Source organism: Lampetra planeri, chromosome 9, assembly GCF_965212315.1.
Source record: "Lampetra planeri chromosome 9, kcLamPlan1.2.h2, whole genome shotgun sequence".
Lineage (NCBI taxonomy): Eukaryota > Metazoa > Chordata > Hyperoartia > Petromyzontiformes > Petromyzontidae > Lampetra > Lampetra planeri.
This window is the reverse complement of record NC_136115.1, coordinates 15,327,683-15,346,550: the sequence shown is the minus strand read 5'-3', so window position 1 is coordinate 15,346,550 and position 18,868 is coordinate 15,327,683. Positions and strand designations below refer to the sequence as shown.

General features: G+C 49.2%; 1 protein-coding gene across 15 annotated transcripts in view; it reads right to left on the bottom strand.

Annotated features, from left to right (window-relative positions):
* The window catches only part of LOC144720730 (uncharacterized), a 275,382-nt gene that overhangs the window by 16,805 nt on the left and 239,709 nt on the right, over positions 1-18,868 (bottom strand). For 5 of the 15 annotated variants that reach the window (XM_078597741.1, XM_078597737.1, XM_078597740.1 and 2 more), the window contains 2 exons: positions 14,816-14,848; positions 11,784-11,871 (listed from right to left, as the gene is read on the bottom strand). In XM_078597741.1, coding sequence (XP_078453867.1) covers positions 11,784-11,871; positions 14,816-14,848 — 121 coding nt within the window. The other 10 variants (XM_078597731.1, XM_078597733.1, XM_078597734.1 and 7 more) reach the window with 5 other exon arrangements.

Genomic DNA, 18,868 nt, shown 5'->3' with positions numbered 1-18,868 from the left:
GCACGGGTCCTGGTGCCAGGAATGAAATGGCACCCTCCGCCCCAGTCCAATTTCTCTGCCCTCTTTACATCCTGGGGCTCCTCTGGCCCCTGGGCCCCAGTGCAGTTGCACTGCCTGCACACTCAATAGCTCCACCATGGCACGCTGTACACTTATAAACAAGAGTTTGCTTGCTCTCAATTTGTAAAATTGTATTTTGACAGCACTCCTCAGCACCTTTTTTACAGGACGTGTTCACGATCGTGACATTTCTTGTCGTGGGCAAAAGTGCACCGCAAATGAGAATGACATTGGGCGCTCATGGCCACATAGACGCATCGGCGTTCGGCAGGCCGATGTCACCGACGCACATCCACGCGGGGGCGTCCAGGCGCGCACAAGCATGCATGCGAAGACGTCACGGACAATGGAGACAATGGAGACAATGGAGCACCAGACGAATGGAGATGGCGTGTGCGGCACGCAGGACTGATCGCGGACGTCAGTCTGGCACCAGAAGTAAAATGGCTACAAACTAGTTCCGTTCTTGGCTGGAGTCGCGTCGGACGACGAGCCCGGGCTGCTCTCGATGGGTCGACTTCTGAAGCTGCTGCTGCTGTTGCTGGGCGAGCGCTCGTCCGAGGGCGGGTTGGGCGACTCGGTCGACACGTCATACACGTTGCTGTCTTCGTCCTCCGTGGACGCCGCTGCCGCGTCGTCGCCCCGGCCCTCCTGCAGGGATAGCCGATCGGCGAGCCGCGACGCCTCCCTGCTGACGCCCTCGAAGTACTCGATGGAGTGCCGGAAAGCCTCCGGAAGGGCAGGGCTGCAGGTTGCTGCTTCGTCCACGACGGGGGAAGCCGTGACCGGCTGCGTCTGCTCAGGCTTTGCTTTCACCGGCAGCTTGGATTGGAAAGTTTTTGGTTTCGCAGTCGATGGTCTCCCTTTTTTCAGCTGAGCCCTTTCCGATTGGAATTTTCCATCCGAATCGGAATCCGAACTCCTGTGGCGAACGGGTATCCTGGATTTAATCTGCTGCTCTGACTCTGACTTTGCTCGCACTATAGATTTCTCCTTACTTGTCGTGACCTTTGTCCTGACCTCTGCGACCCTACTCCTAACCTCTGCGACCCTCGACACGCTTGTCTCAGTGCTTACCCCTGACGCCTCGGATCTCGAATATTTTGACTTGATGGGCAGTTTAGATTTCGACTTGTCAGCTTGCGACTGCTCAGCGGTCTGCCTCGACATTTGCCCGGTGTACCTTTTGGAGGGGCTGACCTGTGCCTGCTCGTGATGTCTTGGGGAGACGCTCGCCTTGGTGGCGTGCCTGTGGGTTGGCGAAGGCGCCCGCTTGGCACCCACGTGCTCCAGCGAAGAAGCGTGCTGCTTCGTTGGACTCTCGCCGGGCCTGCCGTGCAACTTGGACGTGCGCTCTGCCGGTACAGGGACCTGCTTTGCGTCGTGCACGCTCGCGGAGGGGGCATGCTTCGCGGAGTGGTCGGCATGCGCGGGAGGGTGCTTCTGGGCAAGCGCGCCATGCGGGGGAGAGGGGTGCGTAGAAAGTGGCTTTCGGTTCACGTCGGCATGTGGGTCAGGGGCCCTCGGGATCTGCTTGGTGCTCGACGTGGAGTGCGTCGCGGCGGCACTGGCCGCGTGTGAAGTGCCGTGTTTCTCCGTGTGCGCAGATTTTGCTGGGGGAATCTGCTCTGAAGCGCTGGAGGTTTGGCTCGACGTTAAATCGTCGTGTAGGGGAATTTGAGTCAGGGACTGTTCAGAAGGCGAGCAGGAGTGATACGTGTGCAAGTTGTCCTGAACGGCCTGCTCACCTGAGGCGGAATGTGAATGCACCAGATGGCCAGAGTCCACAGGCAGCTGCTTTGAGGGCAGGGGAGGGTGCATGGCCTCTGACGAGGGATGCACTGGTGATGCGTGGGCAGTGTGCGCTGCGGACTGCTTGAGTGTGTGAACAGTGTGCATTGGGCCCTTGTTGAGCGAATGGGTGGGGGAATGCTTCGTGTCGTGCTTGGGGGACGAGTGGCTCACTTTGGCCGTCACAGCGGTGTACTTGGCTATGTGAGCATTCTCTGGCAGCGTGCTTGACCTGTGCTGCGAGGCCATGGCCACCCTCGTTGCCTGCTTGCTGGGTGACGTCACTACGTGGGGCGCGTGCTTAATGGGAGAAAGTGCTGGCTTTTTGTTGCCCTGCTCACCCACCAGCGAAGTCTGACTTGGGGCAGGTTGCTCAGCGTGTGGAAAAGCATGAACTTTGGCCCGCTCCGACGACTCTGAGGGGTGCTGTGCAGCTGGATTGTCACCTGGTCTGGGAATCAGGCGATCCGGAGCTGCTGGGCCCTGTGCCTGCGCAGTGGCCACTGTGACTTGCTGTTGCCTTTCTTGCGCAGAGTGTTTCTCTCTAGGTAGGGATTTGGGTGCGAATTCCCCCTCTCCAAGTCTCCCAGAGGCTAAGGGGCGACCACTGCTCTCAGATCTCTGGTCAAATGCTTTGCTGCTGCTGCTTCTGGTGTCTGCTACAGCTTTGTCTAAATTATGTTTATCGGAAAATTCCTTGGTCTCAAGGTTCGTTAGTTTACTGTTGACGTTGGTCACCGCATGTGCGTCTAATGGCTCTGGCTTTGGCGACGTGCACAACTCCATCCCCAATGCATTTGCTGACTCGACAGAACTTGTGGACGAGTCTGGATTTTTATCGTCGGGCGCTTCCGCACTCAACGTGTCCTTCTTGATGACCTTGGCCGAGGCGGAGACTCCCATCTTTATGGGAATCCGCGACTTGGACTCGGATTTCGTGGTCATGGACGATACTATCTTTTCCTCAAGAGAGTCCCAGAGCGTCGCAAATGGGTCCTGCGTGGCCCCACGGAGAGATTTCAGCTCTTGCTCCGTCCACAGTGACGACTTGAAGGGGTCCGTGGATTCCTCGGCGCCCTGCGGGGAGGAGGCTGGCGTGTCAGCGTCCGCCTGCAGGGGCGCAGCCCCCACCGCCACGCTCCCCGGCTGGGCGCCTCCCTCACCAATGGGCAGGCACTGCGGCCTCGCGTCCTTGGCCACGTCGTTCTCCTCCCTCTTTCCCACGTCGATGGCACCGCTGCGAGTCATCTCGAACATCTTCCCCTCTCGGAACGGGAAGGGAAACATGTTGCGCTCGCTCGTTGGGGTGCTCTCGGGGTCGGTCGGGGTGCGGGCTGTCGGGGTGAGGTCGTCAGGGGAGTTGGCCGGAGACTTCTGCACGCTCTCGTTGTGCAGCGCGAGCCGGAACGGCTTCGGCTCTGCGGCGCGGCCGTGCTCGCCGCGGCCTTCCTCCTCGTCGCGAATTGTAGTCCACGGGTCAAACTTCACCGCCTTGCCCGCTAAGTTGGAGGGAAAAGGATAAACATTACCAAACGGGGTCCGATCTGGGTGACGGCCTTCTAGTGTAAAGTTCTCTGCGGTGCTGTCCGACTGCTTCTCACCTGATTCCTCCGTTTTTGTGTGCGCACTTGTAGGTTTGCGCCCCTGCGGTGGCTCGCGGTCGTGTAAGGAAAAGCCCGACCCGTCCACGGGAAACCAGTCGGTTTTGCCCATGGTCGCGTCGCGGACCTCGGCCGCCCAGTCGAGCAGCCTATTGTTGTTGCTCGCCTCTGCGACGGTATTTTCGTCCTCTTCGCTGGGCAGCTCGTACCCGTCGAGAGAGTCCACCTCGGTGGCGTCGGTGTCATGCGAGAACTCCGCTGTGGTGGTGAACGAGCGCTCGGTCGGCTGAGTGTCTTGTGGCGTATCCCTGTCTCCCGGAGCGTCTGACGCCACTTGCCTTGAATCGACGCCGGGGGCTTTACGGGTTGCTGTCTTCTCACCTTCGTCCTTCCTCTTGGCTCTCTCTTTCTGTTCGTCGTCGTTAAACAGCTTAAACGTGTACTTCTTGAGGGAGATGGGTGACCGATTTGGCTCAGCAGAGGCCGGGTGATTCAGATCCTCTGCGCTAAACTGCACGGGCGATGGAGGCTGCACTTTGATATTGGGCTCGGCGTGCCTTGACTTCCGCGCCTCCCTATGGCACATCAGCAGTGTGACCTCCGAGTCACACGCCGAGGATGAAGACGTCATTCCTTCCTCGCCAGCCAGCTCCATCATAGGCGGCATTTGCTCCTCGTCCAGCATGGTGATGGGAGGAGGTGGAGGAAACTCGAACGTTCTCTCTTTTTGATGAGGATCCGGTGTGGACACCGCGCTGCTGGGCTCTCCAGATTTCATTGGGAAAACCGAAGCGTAGGTCGGAGGCTCGTGAGTAGAGTTTGCTTTGCGTTGCTCAGCTGTCAGCTCACCGCGATTAGTTTTACACTCAAATGCTTCATGTCTCTTTGCAAAGTCGTTTTGCTGCGTTCGTGAAGAGCCACATTTAACAGAACTCTCGGGCTCAACTTTATGCATCCAAGGCTCTTTGTCCACGTCTTGGTTAGGAGACTGTGGTTCACACTGTTTACTCGAGGATTCACACGGAGTCTTTTTGGGACCGGTCTCAGATGTGCTGGCAGTTTTAATCACGTTGCCCTGTGACTGCTGAGCACAAGGTCCTACAAAATCCTTTAACGTCACAATGGCTGTGACCTTTTTCTCCGTTGAACTATAGGTTAGGGTGTCGACCGTCGTTGAGAAGCACTGCATGTCTGTCGTGAACTTGTGCTCCGCCTCCATCAATGCCTTGCTCTCACTCACCAACAGTTGCTGCATCTTCTCCTTCTCCGTGAGAGGAACACCGGCGGGGTCAAAGGTCTGGCACGTAGAAGATTCCTGCGCGAGCGATTTTACTTGCTCTTCGGTCAGCGCAAAGTGCTCCATCATCTTCTCCTCACTACACAGAGACTTCACCATGGCCATTGCTTCATCGCCCGATTGCTCAGAGCCTTCCACCGCAGACAATAATGTGACTGCCGCCTTCACGGCCAGCCTCTCAAAGTCAGAAGACGAAGAGCTGCACTGCACAATTTTCTGTTCTTCGGGGTTCAACACTTTTGATAAAACTGCCGCTGGCGGCGAACCTGGGTTCGAGTCCCCCCCGCTCGGCGTGCGGCTCACGCCAACCTGCACTCTGCTGCGCTCCTCAGTGCCATGCTGCTCCTGCACGGTGAAATCGGCCAGACCAACCTGGGACGGTGACTTCTTTCCTAGGTTCATGCCGTGTCTGTCATCGCTGATTGGCTTAATGAATTCCACCTCTTTCTCTCTCTCCGTGTCGCTTACGGCTCTGTGGCAGGCGGCCGATTCGGCATTCTCGCTCGTCGACCGTTCCAGCCGAACGGCATCTGCGGCGCCCGGCTCCACCGTCGACTGCTCGGGGCTGGCGACACCGTTTTCGCCCTCGTTCCCCTTCCCCGCATCGTCGGTGCATGCCGACGGAGAAATGTCTTCCTTTTCCTCCACGGTGGAGCGCTCCTTCTCGGAGATCATGGAGTCATCTTCCATGTCACGTTCGCTGTCAGTGGTGGAGCGTCGGTTTTGTCCATCCCACTGGCTCTTGTCAATGTCAGCATTTTCTTTAGTTCTCTTGTATGCACTAGAAGAAGCCACTTGGGTTTTGTGCTCGCTTCTAGAGTAATACCGCCTGGATGTCGATGGCGACGTCCTTTTCTCGGGTGATTTCTGCACTCTTTCCGTTGTAGAGGAGGTAGAATATTTTCCCGATCGCTGAACTTCATGCTTTCTTCCATTACCAGAGCTCTCGGATTTGACGTGGCTTGTTTCACTTTTATCTTCATGCTTGGGACTCCTCGAAACACTTTTGTGGGCCCTCGCATTTTGCTTTGCATGCTCTTCTGTCGCACATCCTGCTCTGGAACTCGATGACTCGCCTTCCAAATGCACCAAGCAGTGAGTGTCAGGAGCCGTTGTGTGATCCTTGTCCATCTCGCTGCTGCACTGGGCCTCTCTTAGTCCATCGCCGATCGCTGGTGACACCAATTTTCCATGTAAAGAGCTGATGGCCACTTTCTCAGGGTGAGATTCTAACCTTTGGGATGGAGGTGATCGGAACTGCCTGAATTGATCATTGTCTACCTTTTCCTCCTGGATGACTCTAGCTACTCTTGGACTTTTCTGGACATCGATCGTTTTTTTTTCCACTAGCTTTATGCTGGAGCCCCTTGCCGACTGCCCGTCGTCATGCTCTTCATCCAAAAAAACCGCCTCCCTCGCCTCTGTGATCCGCTTCGTCCTGTAGTCTTTATAAGAGGCTGATCCGTGTCCTTCCCGGACGGGGATAGAAGACCTCGGGAAGACCCTGGGCTTCACAGTGCTGTCGTGATCGGCACTAGGCGGTGGTCCCCCCGTTTGTTTGCCGGGACTCGTGGATGAGGACCCTTGGGGGTCTCCACTCTTGGGTTCCACCTGCACTTGTGAAGGACCCGGTCTGGCACTGGCGCCGACCTCGTGCTTTGCTAAGGGAGATGCTTGTCTCGACGGGCTCCCTGGTTCTGGCTTCGCGAGACTGGAGACCTGCCGGACCGGACTCACCGGCTCCTGCTTAGACACGTTGTACACTTGCCGCACCGGGCTGCCTGGCTCGGCTTTAGCCAGGCTGGACATCTGACGAACTGGGCTGCCAGGCTCCTGCCTGGTCACATTGTAGACCTGCTTGATGGGACTGCCAGGTTCAGACCCCGTCAAGCCGGAGTCCTGCCTCACGGGGCTTCTCCTTTTTCTCTCGGGCGACTGGAGTTCATCGTTTAACTTTTCAGCTTTGTCACGAAAATACTGCGATACCTCGGTGAGCTTCTCGGCTGCCTCCTTGACGGTTTTGTCCACTCGGTCTTCTCTGTAACGAGACGATTCTCTGTCTGGAGACCCCTTCCTCTCTGAAGAGAATCCCCTCAGATGGTTGCTTCCGGGTGCCGGATCGCTGTCGTGGTACGTCTTCCCTTTGGCGTCGCTCTGAGCAGGAGAGACGCATTGTCTGGGGACTTTATCCATCTGCTTGCCAGGCTCCTTCGTTTCCTTGTGAACATCCTTCGACCCCCTTCTCACCGTCCCTGTAGCGAAGCAATCCAAGAAGGTTTCTTCGCTGTCTGAATGGGTCTGATCGGTGCACTCTGACAGCAGCATTTTCTCAGCAAACTGGTAACCCTCCCCGCGAATTTCCGTGAATTCATCCTCCACGTACTCGACCGACTGCTGAGTGAGGTACCGCAGTGAGCGGTACGACTCATCGGTCATCAGCTGGGCAGAGCCCGGGCGACTGTCTTCCTCCTGAGATAGAGGGGTGTCCAGGTGCGATGAGTCCAGGTACGACGGGAGAGACTCGTCGGCTGTCAACTCTCCTTCTTCTTCTCCTCGATAGCCTGGGTTATCAGGTGACCGGTGGCTTTCGCTTGACCTGTAACTGTCTGGAGACCTGCACCCCATTGGAGTGTGCTGACCTCGGGATGATTTGAGGATTTCTGGTGACCTATGACATTCTGGAGACTTGAGAATGCCCTGATATCGGCTACCTAAAGGGGACCTCTGTTTCTCTGGTGTTCTTTGTCCTGTGGGAGATCGTAGACTTATGGGTGTTTTTATATCTTCTGGTGACCTATGACCCAGTGGAGACCTATAGCCTAAAGGGGACTTATGGCTTTCTGTGGTGTGCTCGTCTGGTGAATTTGGGCCCTCCAGCTTCCTCAAGCCAATGCACAGTCTACTGACTGGCGATCTTTGGCTATCTGGAGACACAGGTGATCTCCTGCGGGGAGCAGGTGAAGGTGGGCTTTCTGGGGAGTGCGGTAGATTCTCAAATTTTGCCGCCATGAATTGTTTTTCGCCACAGTCCTCGTCGTCTAGCATTATGATTCGCTTGTAAACTTTCGTCTCGTCTTCTGGCCCTTTAATCTTCCGTTGAAGAGTTGGACTCTCCAGCATTTTAAAGTGGCTCCGGGCTGCCCTTGTTGGGCTTGCCATGTCGCCAGCGATCTCGCTCATTCTCTTTGGGCTGTCAGAGGGGGGTTTCCAGCTTTTGAACGGCATCCTTATCGGCGACTCTGGAGTTAATGGCTTCCGTTCGGGAGTTCCAGGTCTCCACTCCGTCCCTCTTGCGCTGTCACCAGAGAAGGAGGATTTGTGTTCATACAGACTGGCGTGCTCCTTCGAGGGATCTTTGCCAGACTGGAACACTTTCATGAGGTCCTTCACAGACACGGTCTCTTCTATAATTTCTGGAGCTGTAGGCGAAGTCGTGCTGCTGCTGCTCTGACCTTGAGAAGTCGTTCTTCCCAACATGTATCTGGTGGCCACTTCGTCTTTTTTGTGCGCATCCTTATGCAGCCCTCGCTTCTTCTCTTCTGCTTCGGCATCCACTCTCATCTGCAGCGCACGCACCTTGTCGCGAATGGGCCCGATGGGCTTCTCCTCGACCACCGGAGATGTCAGCGGCAGGTCTGATGAAGGGGGCGACAGAGCGGAGTCAGGCTGCCACGTGCCTTTGGAAGCTCCATACTTGACAGAATCTGCACTGCCCGCTGGCAGGCCATATTTAGCTTGACTTGAGGACGTCACATTTTTACTTTGAGCGCCATGTGGATGTTCATCTGGCCTGCTCGTCTGCCTTTTCTCAAAGGCCAGATCCAGTCTCTCAGGCCTGTCTCTGCTAAGGACATCCCTTCTGCGTACCGTTTGATAGAAGTTGTAAGGCTTTTCAAGATCGCCGTCATTTCTCACCCTTTTCAGTGGTGACCATGGTGGAGACTCATTAAGGACTTTAATTGAACCTGGAAGTCTGCTGCCTAGTTTCTTTTCTTCGGATGAAATGGATCCTTTTTCCTTCACGATGAATTCTTTTCGCCCTGCAACACTTGTGTGGCTCTCGTTGGACGAGTCTTGGTAGAAGCCCACCCGCTTATTCATGTCGCTCTTAATGTCTTCACATGAAAAAGAAACAGTTTTAGTCGTGTCTTTGATGGAGCCCTTGTGACTTGCAGCAGTAACATCAAACATTGCAGACTTCTGATCATAGTAGCGAACGGATGCGGAGTATCTTTTGCTCGCGTCTTCCACTTCTTCATCACTGATTATAATTCCACTCTCTCTGTTGATAAAGCGCGCGAGCCGCCCCTCTTCCTGATGCGACCTCTGCACCACTCTCACGTCCCCGTAGTTGTCCTTTTTCAATATCTCGCTCACTTTCTCCAGATCCTCTCTGACCTTCTCCATGATCTCCAACGGCTCTCCGCTGACATTCTCCTCCAGCCTGCCACCCGCAGCCATCCTGACCCTGACGTCGAGCTTTGGCGACCTTACCGCCTCCTTGGCCGTGCCGGCAATGCCGCCGTCACTCTTGAGGATGGACGTGACCCTCATGAGGTCGCGCCTCATCTCACCAACGTCCCTCAGCAGTTCCTGGCTGGTGGAGGTGGCGGGGAACACCACGGCTGATTTTACGCGCAATGGGCTGGCGACGTATGGACTCCCCACGTACGACCTGGGCCTCAGACCATCCGAGCCGCCTTAAATAATGGAGATTTTTTTTTAAATCATAAGTAAATAAAATGATACGAAATAAAATATGTAGAAACAAAACCAAAGTGTGACAAGAGAAGAGAAAGGCTGGTCAGACAAGGAGAACTCCTATACATTGTCAAAAATACGTAAACGGTAAGGGTGATGGGATCCAATGAGAACTCCACTTTTTATGGTGAAATAGGCAATACTTGCTTGGTTTTGCAGACTGGTGAGGTCAGTTGTAGCAATGGGGTTTTCAGTTTCCTTCCACTGAATTATGAATAGCTCACCACACAGATTTTATCAACGTGCTCCATGCTGTTTTAGCTGACTTAGTCTGATTGCAGAGCTTAATACAATCCTAGGCTGCCTCATTTCACCGTACACAGTGGAGCTCAAATTGCGTCTCAGAGATCTTATCTGAAACAATATGCGTGTAAAAGGACAATGATTTGCTCTACCCGCAACTGCACAATGATATTTAACATCTTAGGAGATTACAAAACAAAACAATACATATCGATGATTGCAGTATTTTAACACAGTCAATCAACACTACTGTCAAAAATTGCAATATGACCTAGGTATAATATGTAGTAAAAAAAAACGTTGTACTGTTTAGTTTCTGAACAGTAAAACAGAGAGATGGCTGCAGTGAGCATGCAGCCAATCAGGGACGACGATTCTTGAGCTCAGCCTCGTTCAGTCTCAACTCCTCAGTCTCGTTCTCAGCACTGAGCGTTTGTCTTCTTAAAGACACCCATGTGAGCAGGTGTATTTATATCCTGATTAGCTACAAGCTCACTTCATAAGGTTCCACGGCTGACACCACAACACCGTCGTCGCACAACATCACGCCACATGGTTGAAGCTTCAGTAAGAAGACGTTTTTTTAAAAGCTTCTCTCTACCACTGCGATGGTAAACAATGGTACGTGAAGAGACACAAGATGCAAAATCGTGTTGTGATTAAATGGCAGGGTGGTTTACAGGTGTGACTGATGAGATATGGAAAACATCACACAAAATGTGCACGTACAAAGTGCGTCATGCAAAAAGGCCATTTTACAAATGCAACTGCTCTGATAAAGAAGGGAGCGTTTCACTTGTAAAGCTACCTTGGATAAAGGTGACTTTGAATTAAATTAACGCTTCCTACCAAAGGCATTGGTCCAATGAAAATAACCCCTCGCCTTACCAGCCAACACGCGAATGCTAAGCTGGTCATTGAAGGAACCAAAAATGAAAGTTTTTTTAAGAGTAAAATTACAGTCAAATAAACATCATCAAATGCACAATGTTAAATAATGTATGTTGCAAAGACATTAATCACTCGGCACTGTAAGTGGGACACTGTGAGACACAACAAAAAGATGTGGTCACATTTCGATGATATATAAACCCTAATTGTACTGTAACAAACAGGTATTAAACACACCAGTAGAGTATAAAGGATGCCAAATCGTGTGTGTTGAATAACCCGTTCATGTAGTTAAAGCCAGATAATCAGTTTCTGTTTAGTAACAAAAATGAATTACTGTTGTCTACAGATTATAACAAAAACATTTCAGCCCAAATAAGATTTAGATTGCGTGCATCTGGTATGGAGGCCAATGTTGCAATGTGCATATCTCTGAGTGGAATGTGGGAGAGGTCATGGATTGGCACTGTAGCTCAGAGGAAGGTGAGGCGTGGTACGTCAACAACGCGGCGTCTTCCCCCTTACATTTGTCTTTCTGCTCAAGTTTTATTCTGAGCGTCTTCTCAGCGGCGTTACGCCATGAGACGGAACGTCCTTTCGGACATCTCGCAGAGCGGTACAACCCACTGTGTGTTATGGAGCGGCCCATGGCGGATGTCACAGGGCTCCCTCCAGTGACCTCTGGTCCACACATAGGCAACAGCATTTTTCCAACCCCTCGACACAGACCAACGTTTGTCACGTGACAAACTGATATTTTTTTCAATCTCAGAACTGGAATTTTTTGCCAAATCAAGTGCAGACCCGAAATGTTAATGCGGTGATTTATTTACGTGCAGCCAATGGTGGCCGGGCCGAACAAATCGACTTACTGCACGTGAGAGCCCAGTTTAACAACGGGTGACCGTCTGAATTTAACCCCGGATCTCAGTGGCAGCAGCCAAGCACCCTGACCTCTGAGCCACCCAGCCACCTCTCGGCAGCGACTTGGCGAATGAAAATGCACGCCGCAGCCACGTTGCAAGATGCGCGACGTGATAAAGCAGCTTCTTCTGTGCGCAAGTCCCACTAGCAGTGCACTGCGAGTAACACCGTGTCCCGCGCGTGCCAGCGATGGTTAGTAATGGAATGGAACTCACTCAACAAGCCCAGCGCGTTCAGACTGCCGTAATGCTTACGTAAAGCCAGGGACGTGTAGGGCTGCCGCCTGTAGCCCAGCCGCTCCTGCTAGGGTAAGGGGCGGACACACGCACAGCCACTAGAGGAGCTGCAGCATGCACGCACGCCGCCAAAGCGCTGCCTGGTCACTCCCCACCCAAGGATGTTGTGCGGTCATCGGATGACATGTCCTCTGTGCTCAGACCGGAAGCTGGCATGAACTCGTGTATTCACGGTTATTATCATTCCACACGTTATTGTTTTGTATCATTGTTTAAATCACCTCCTACCCCCAATGAGTAATTTCACATGTAAACATAGCATACACAGCAAAACTGTGCACAGAAAATGTTCCTGTACATTTGTTCACCGTGTGTTGCTTGCTCGTGCGCAGTGTACACACGCAAACAGTTTATCGCGAACAAATTAAACCTGACATTGTTCTACTCCACACGAAATTTCCTGACGTGACACCAAACCAGTAGTCCGACGTATAAACAGGGAGACAGCGGCGTAAATTAGAAGTGGCACGCGGAGAATTTCACTCGACTAAACTTAGCGCCTTGACGGGGTGAGTGACACAGATTCTGTGCACTCTGCGGTCAACTTATCTGACAGCCTCGGTGGATCATTTAGTTTCCATTTACAAAGCCCCAGTACCGCACTGCAACCCTGTGCTAGAGTTAAGAGCACTGCCCTGGCTGCCCCAGCCCTCTGACACTGGCCTGGCTGCCCCAGCCCTCTGACACTGCCCCGTGGGTTTAACCATCATATAAAGCACATTGAGTTTTAAGTAGGACTCAATACTCATTGTTTCAATCATATTGTGTTTTTTTTATACTAATCATAATGATCAAAATTGTAAATGATTCGTAAATGGCTGTTTGAATAAAAGTGTTCTCATGTTAAGCAACTTGACACCACAGCTCCGAAGTTCCTTGGGCACCACGGTGGCGAGATGTGAACTGCCTCGTCTGGTATAAAGGAGGTCGAAGGTCTGAACCTAACCCTGATGCCTGCTGTATATTTGGGGTTTCTATATTCTTCCCGTGGTTGTGTGGATTTTTCTCCAGGTCCTCTGGTTTTTCCCTCAACATTCATAAAAAAAGCATTGAGCATTTGGCTGCTATAAAATGACCTACTTCGTTGAGCTATTAATTTTGACCAGGTCGCTTCTGAAGAACGAGCTTAATAGCTCAGTGGGCCTTACCCTTGTAAAATAATAATAGTTTAGTTTTTAGACGGGAGTCTAACTTTGGCTCGAGAGCTATGTAACAATGGGAAACCTGTAGAAAGGCCTTGAGGTTGGCTCACAATGTGCCGTAGATATCCCCTACTACAAGTGCTTATCATAGCAATCAGCTGTGCCGCCGCACCAGCCATGGACCAAGGCCAAATGTACATAAACTACCTTTATCTTTGAAAAAAGATAATTTATGGCCAAACTGTGGAGGTCCAAATATATTGGCAAAGTCTATATTGCCTCAGGAGAGAGAGAGAGAGCACTGCTCTTTCTCATGGGAATGATCGGACGAGAAATTAAAACAATAATTCGTATATTTTGGTCAATTCAAGACGTTAGTATATCCATATCCCATCACTAGACGCGGATGAATGTAGAGTGGAAGGCAGTCGATATACCCCGTCTGTGCTTAACGTCAATTCATCAATAAGCATCACAACTACTTCGGTTCTGCATACACGTTGACTACTTTATATAATGGGTTGTTTCATGTTGATTGCTTTTGCATACAGAACATCGCCTGATGGACTTGCTTTTTGATACCAATACCTTTGCAACTGTATTAGAAATGTTAGCGAGCAACTGGTTGCATATTAATGACCGGTATTTCGGATTTTAGTAAAGAAAACATTGCATGCATTAAAGCCCTGTTCATGTGTGTGTGTGGTTCACCATTCCGCTGCACGAAACAATATCAAAACGAATCTGGTTTGCATGGGTTACTGTCATTATTAAATTTAGACCCAAGACTAACGAAACACCAAAATAGTTGACAGATACTGATTGTGATGATAGTTGGTGCTGCGCCGGCTATCCCTGGGGGTTCCTTGCTGTTGTTGGTGCAGGGCCTCAGTTGGTTCACCCCGGATGTGCCAAATTGTTTATTTCTCTCTGCCTCTGTGTCTCCCGCTCCTGACACCCTCACCCATCTTGTATTATCATTACTACTACTACTGTGCTTGGCTACCTACTAAAGCCTCACTGAGAATCAAGACTCTTTTTCAGGAGGGTCCTGGCAAGTGTTTTTTTCAGTAGGGGGTGATGCTGCTGCTGCTGTGTAATCCCAATGGAGTCATAATTGGTATATTTGGCCAATATCAGTTACATTTGCTGTGTTTTTTATCGATTGCAGGAAACTGGAGAACCCGGAGGAAACTCACACTGAACACAGCAGGAGCACACAACAAACTCCACACAGAAAGGCACCCAAATCGGGAATGGAACCCAGGGCCTTCTTGTTGTGAGGCGCGAGCGTTACCACTGTGCTGCCACCCTGCCACATTTTTCTTCGTTTTTGTAATATATAATGCCGTACACATTGAAACCGTCGTTGCTGTTTTCGATGTTACCTTTCACATTTGTGAAGTTTGAATAATAACGAACAACGTTTCATGAAGAGACTTTCAAATTAGCGATCTCAAAGCACTAAGTTTTCAATTTTATGTAGTAGGTAAACGGCCGTATAATGAAACAATCACCTTACAGTTTACAAAATATAAACCAATGACTACAAATGTTCATATTGAGCAAATTAGCAGAGTTGTGTGCAGGTTTCACTGTCAAGGGTACTCAAGGACACTAGGAAATATATGTGTGTATCGCTATATCTTTATTGTAGGAAAATATAGAACAGACATTAAATTATCTATTTAGGTTTGTACGTCTGTGTGCTGTCATATTTATGTTTCACACAATGATTGATAGCCCACAAGCACCAATGAAACACGACGGATGAAACACAGCCGGCGAAAAACTCTCCGTAAACTTTACCTCATCCTCATCGTCTCTCTCAGACTCATTCTCCTGGAGGATGATAAAACAACATGTCGGAGAATGAGGAAACGTCGCCACATGTGTGATAAATATTATTACGAAGCTTAACACGTAGGCTTTCGCGACCAATATTATTCATAATATAGGTTTTTGGGTCAGATCGCGTTATTTATAAATGTGTCGTAACCCTCCACCACCCGACACGGCCAAACAGTAAAAAATGTGTCACGTTTTCAAAGGACAAATTAATTGACTTCTTTAGCCCACCGGTGTGCTGAAGAGAGAATCAACAGCATTGTTAAATTTGAGTACGACGTTTCGCTGATAATTACAATCAGCTTCATCGGGCAAGAATGGTGAAGCTCTCCTGTTGCTTCCGGTCTTAAATAGAGCAGCATCAGGGTGACGTCATCATTTAATTCAATTCAATCTGGTGCAGTGATTCGAGGCAAGGAGGGGGAGGGTATTGTAATTATATAGATTGGTAATCATTCAATAATTATTCATTGGTATTTGTTTCCCTTATAAGGGAATTGTAATTGTATTTATTTGATAATACGCTTCCAGGCCGCACTAAGCCTGTAGCTGTCAGAGCGATTAAAGTTATTTCTGTTTCTCTCAATTTCAATGGATTATCTAATTAGTCTTGGCCAGTAATAATTAGTTTTACACAACACTTCAACGTTATCAACGTTATCAAAACGTTGAAGTGTTATATTGGACAGAAGGGACGCAACATCAGTGTAAGACTAAAAGAACACCAAAGAAACATTAAATTATCTCAAACACAACTGTCGCAGGGGCAGAGCATGCTTGTCAAAAAGGACACTCAATTGATTTTGATAACGTTGAAGTGTTGTGTAAAACTAATTATTACTGGCCAAGACTAATTAGATAATCCATTGAAATTGAGAGAAACAGAAATAATTTCAATCGCTCTGACAGCTACAGGCTTAGTGCGGCCTGGAAGCGTATTATCAAATTAATACAATTACAATTCCTTATAAGGGAAACAAATACCGATGAATAACAATTGAATGATTACCAATCTATATAATTACAATACCCTCCCCCTCCTTGCCTCGAATCACTGCACCAGCTTGAATTGAATAAAATGATGACGTCATCCTGATGCTGCTCTATTTAAGACCGGAAGCAACAGGAGAGCTTCACCATTCTTGCCCGATGAAGCTGATTGTAATTATCAGCGACACGTCGTGCTCAAATAAAAAAAATGCTGTTGATTCTCTCTTCAGCACACCGGTGGGCTAAAGAAGTCAATTAATTTGTCCTTTGAAAACGTGACACATTTTTTACTGTTTGGCCGTGTCGGGTGGTGGAGGGTTACGACACATTTATAAGTAACGCGATCTGACCCAAAAAACTATATTATGAATTACGAAGCTTGTCTACCCAGGAAAGCCTCGCTGAGTCTCAAAACTTTGTTGTAGGAGGGTCCTGCCAAGTTTTTGCAGTGGGGGGGGGGGGGGGGGGAGCGATGCATAAACCCAATCGAGGAAAATGTCAATTTTTAAATCCTTTATATTAAGTTCGCGTGCTTGCTTGCTTGCTTGCGTGCTTGCTTGCTTGCTTAGGACCGTGCAAATCTTTTGGTCGTTTTTTAACCCACTTCCCGTGATCCAATCGAGCTGACATTTTCCACACAGACTCGTTGTGCCAGACAATTATTGTTCGTGAAAAAAAATTCCCAAAATTGTACACTTTCTAGGCAAAAAAAAAATATTTTATTTATATTCAAATAGAACGCATTCATGGCTTTGGCTGAACGTCAGAGTGTAAGAGCCCAGAGCGTAACCACTCCACAGGCCGCGGGGGAGTAGCGCAGTTGGTAGTGCCCTCGCTTCCCATGCCAAAGGTCGCGGGATCGATCCCCGCGTCCTCCACAGGCGAATATATTTTTAAATCCTTTATATTAAGTTCGCTTGCTTGCTTGCGTGCTTGATTGCTTGCGTGCTTGCTTGCTTACGACCGTGCAAATATTTCGCTCGTTTTTTAACCCACTTCCCGTGATCCAATCGAGCTGACATTTTCCACACAGACTCGTTGTGACAGACAATTAATGTTCGTGAAAAAAAATTCCCAAAATTTTACACTTTTAAGGCAAAAAAAAAATATTTTACATATATTCAAATAGAACTCATTCTTGGCTTTGGCTGAACGTCACAGTATAAGAGCCCAGAGCGTAACCCCTCCACAGGCCGTGGCGGAGTAGCGCAGTTGGTAGCGCCCTCGCTTCCCATGCCAAATGTCGCGGGATCGATCCCCGCGTCCTCCACAGGCGAATATATTTTTAAATCCTTTATATTAAGTTCGCTGCCACGCATATAAAGGATTTATAGTGAAAAACTTTGTTTTTACGGGTTATACTTATTCAGCATTGGGATGTGTTTGGCTAATACGAGTTACGATGCACCTCCGATGAGCACAGTTCGCTGTGTACGGTGCCAAAGAAGTTCAACATACATACAATGCATGCTATTTTTAAATCCTTTATATTAAGTTCACTTGCTTGCTTGCGTGCTTGCGTGCTTGCGTGCTTGCTTGCTTGCTTAGGACCGTGCAAATCTGTCGGTCGTTTTTTAACCCACTTCCCCTGATCCAATCGAGCTGACATTTTGCACACAGACTCGTTGTGCTTGACAATTAATTTTCGTGAAAAAAAAATTCCAAAATTTTACACTGTTTAGGGAATTTTTTTTAAATATTTAATTACCAATTGATTAATTGTGGCAGACAATCATCTAACCCATAGGTGGCAGCCATCTCAAGCCAGAGGATGAGAGGACTGTAGCCGCACGTTTCATGATGACGCAAATGTTGACTAACCACATGGCATGAAATCCCTGCCCCCACGCTGTACAGTGAAGACTATTTATAGAGCAGTTAAACTGAAGCCGCCAGGTTCTTGAAAGTGGTAAAACGGGTCAACGCTAGTGCCCTCGGGAATATACGGGGCATGTCAAGAGGTGATCTTTCATTTTTAAATCCTTTATATTAACTTCACTTGTTTGCTTGCTTACTCAAGAAAAACAGAAATGAATAATAAAATGAAACGGATGCCACGCATATAAAGGATTTATAGTGAAAAACTTTTTTTTACGGGTTAATTTTTAAATCCTTTATATTAAGTTCACTTCTTCTTGGTTCTTTCGGTAAAGTCACGTAGAAGGGAAGTAATAAAATAATATAAATAAAACATAATAAAATAATTCTCACGACGTTTCGGCCACAACGCAAGCATCCGTCCTCAGGTGAAACCAGGTCTGTCGAGGCGACAGCGTCTGAATGAAACAGCACACGTGCTTGGAGCATATATATATAAGCTGGGTTGGAAGGGGGGAGGGGGAAAGGGCGCCTTGACAAAAGAATTTGCATATCAAGAGGAAATTAGCATATTTATGGGAAATGCAGGTATGTGATTAGTACTACTTTTGTCCGTGCATTATGCAGGATTAGCAGCATCCAAGGGAGGGGATATGGGAAATGCAGGTATGTCATTAGTACTACTTATGTCCGTGCATTATGCAACCCAGCTTATATATATGCTCCAAGCACGTGTGCTGTTTCATTCAGACGCTGTCGCCTCGACAGACCTGGTTTCACCTGAGGACGGATGCTTGCGTTGTGGCCGAAACGTCGTGAGAATTATTTTATTATGTTTGTTTTTATTATTTTATTATTTCCCTTCTACGTGACTTTACCGAAAGAACCAAGAAGATGAATCCCTGCAGTCACAAAAGCTTTAAATCGAAATTAAGTTCACTTGCTTGCTTGCTTGCGCGCTTACGACCGTGCAAATCTTTCGGTCGTTTTTTAACCCACTTCCCGTGATCCAATCGAGCTGACATTTTGCACACAGACTCGTTGTACGTGACAATTTATTTTCGTGAATTTTTTTTTCCATAACTTTACACTTTTTAGGAAAAAAAAAAGATATTTAATAACCAATTGCTTAATGGTGGCAGGCAATCATCTGACCCATAGGTGGCAGCCATCTCAAGGACGAGAAGACTCTAGCCGCCACGCATA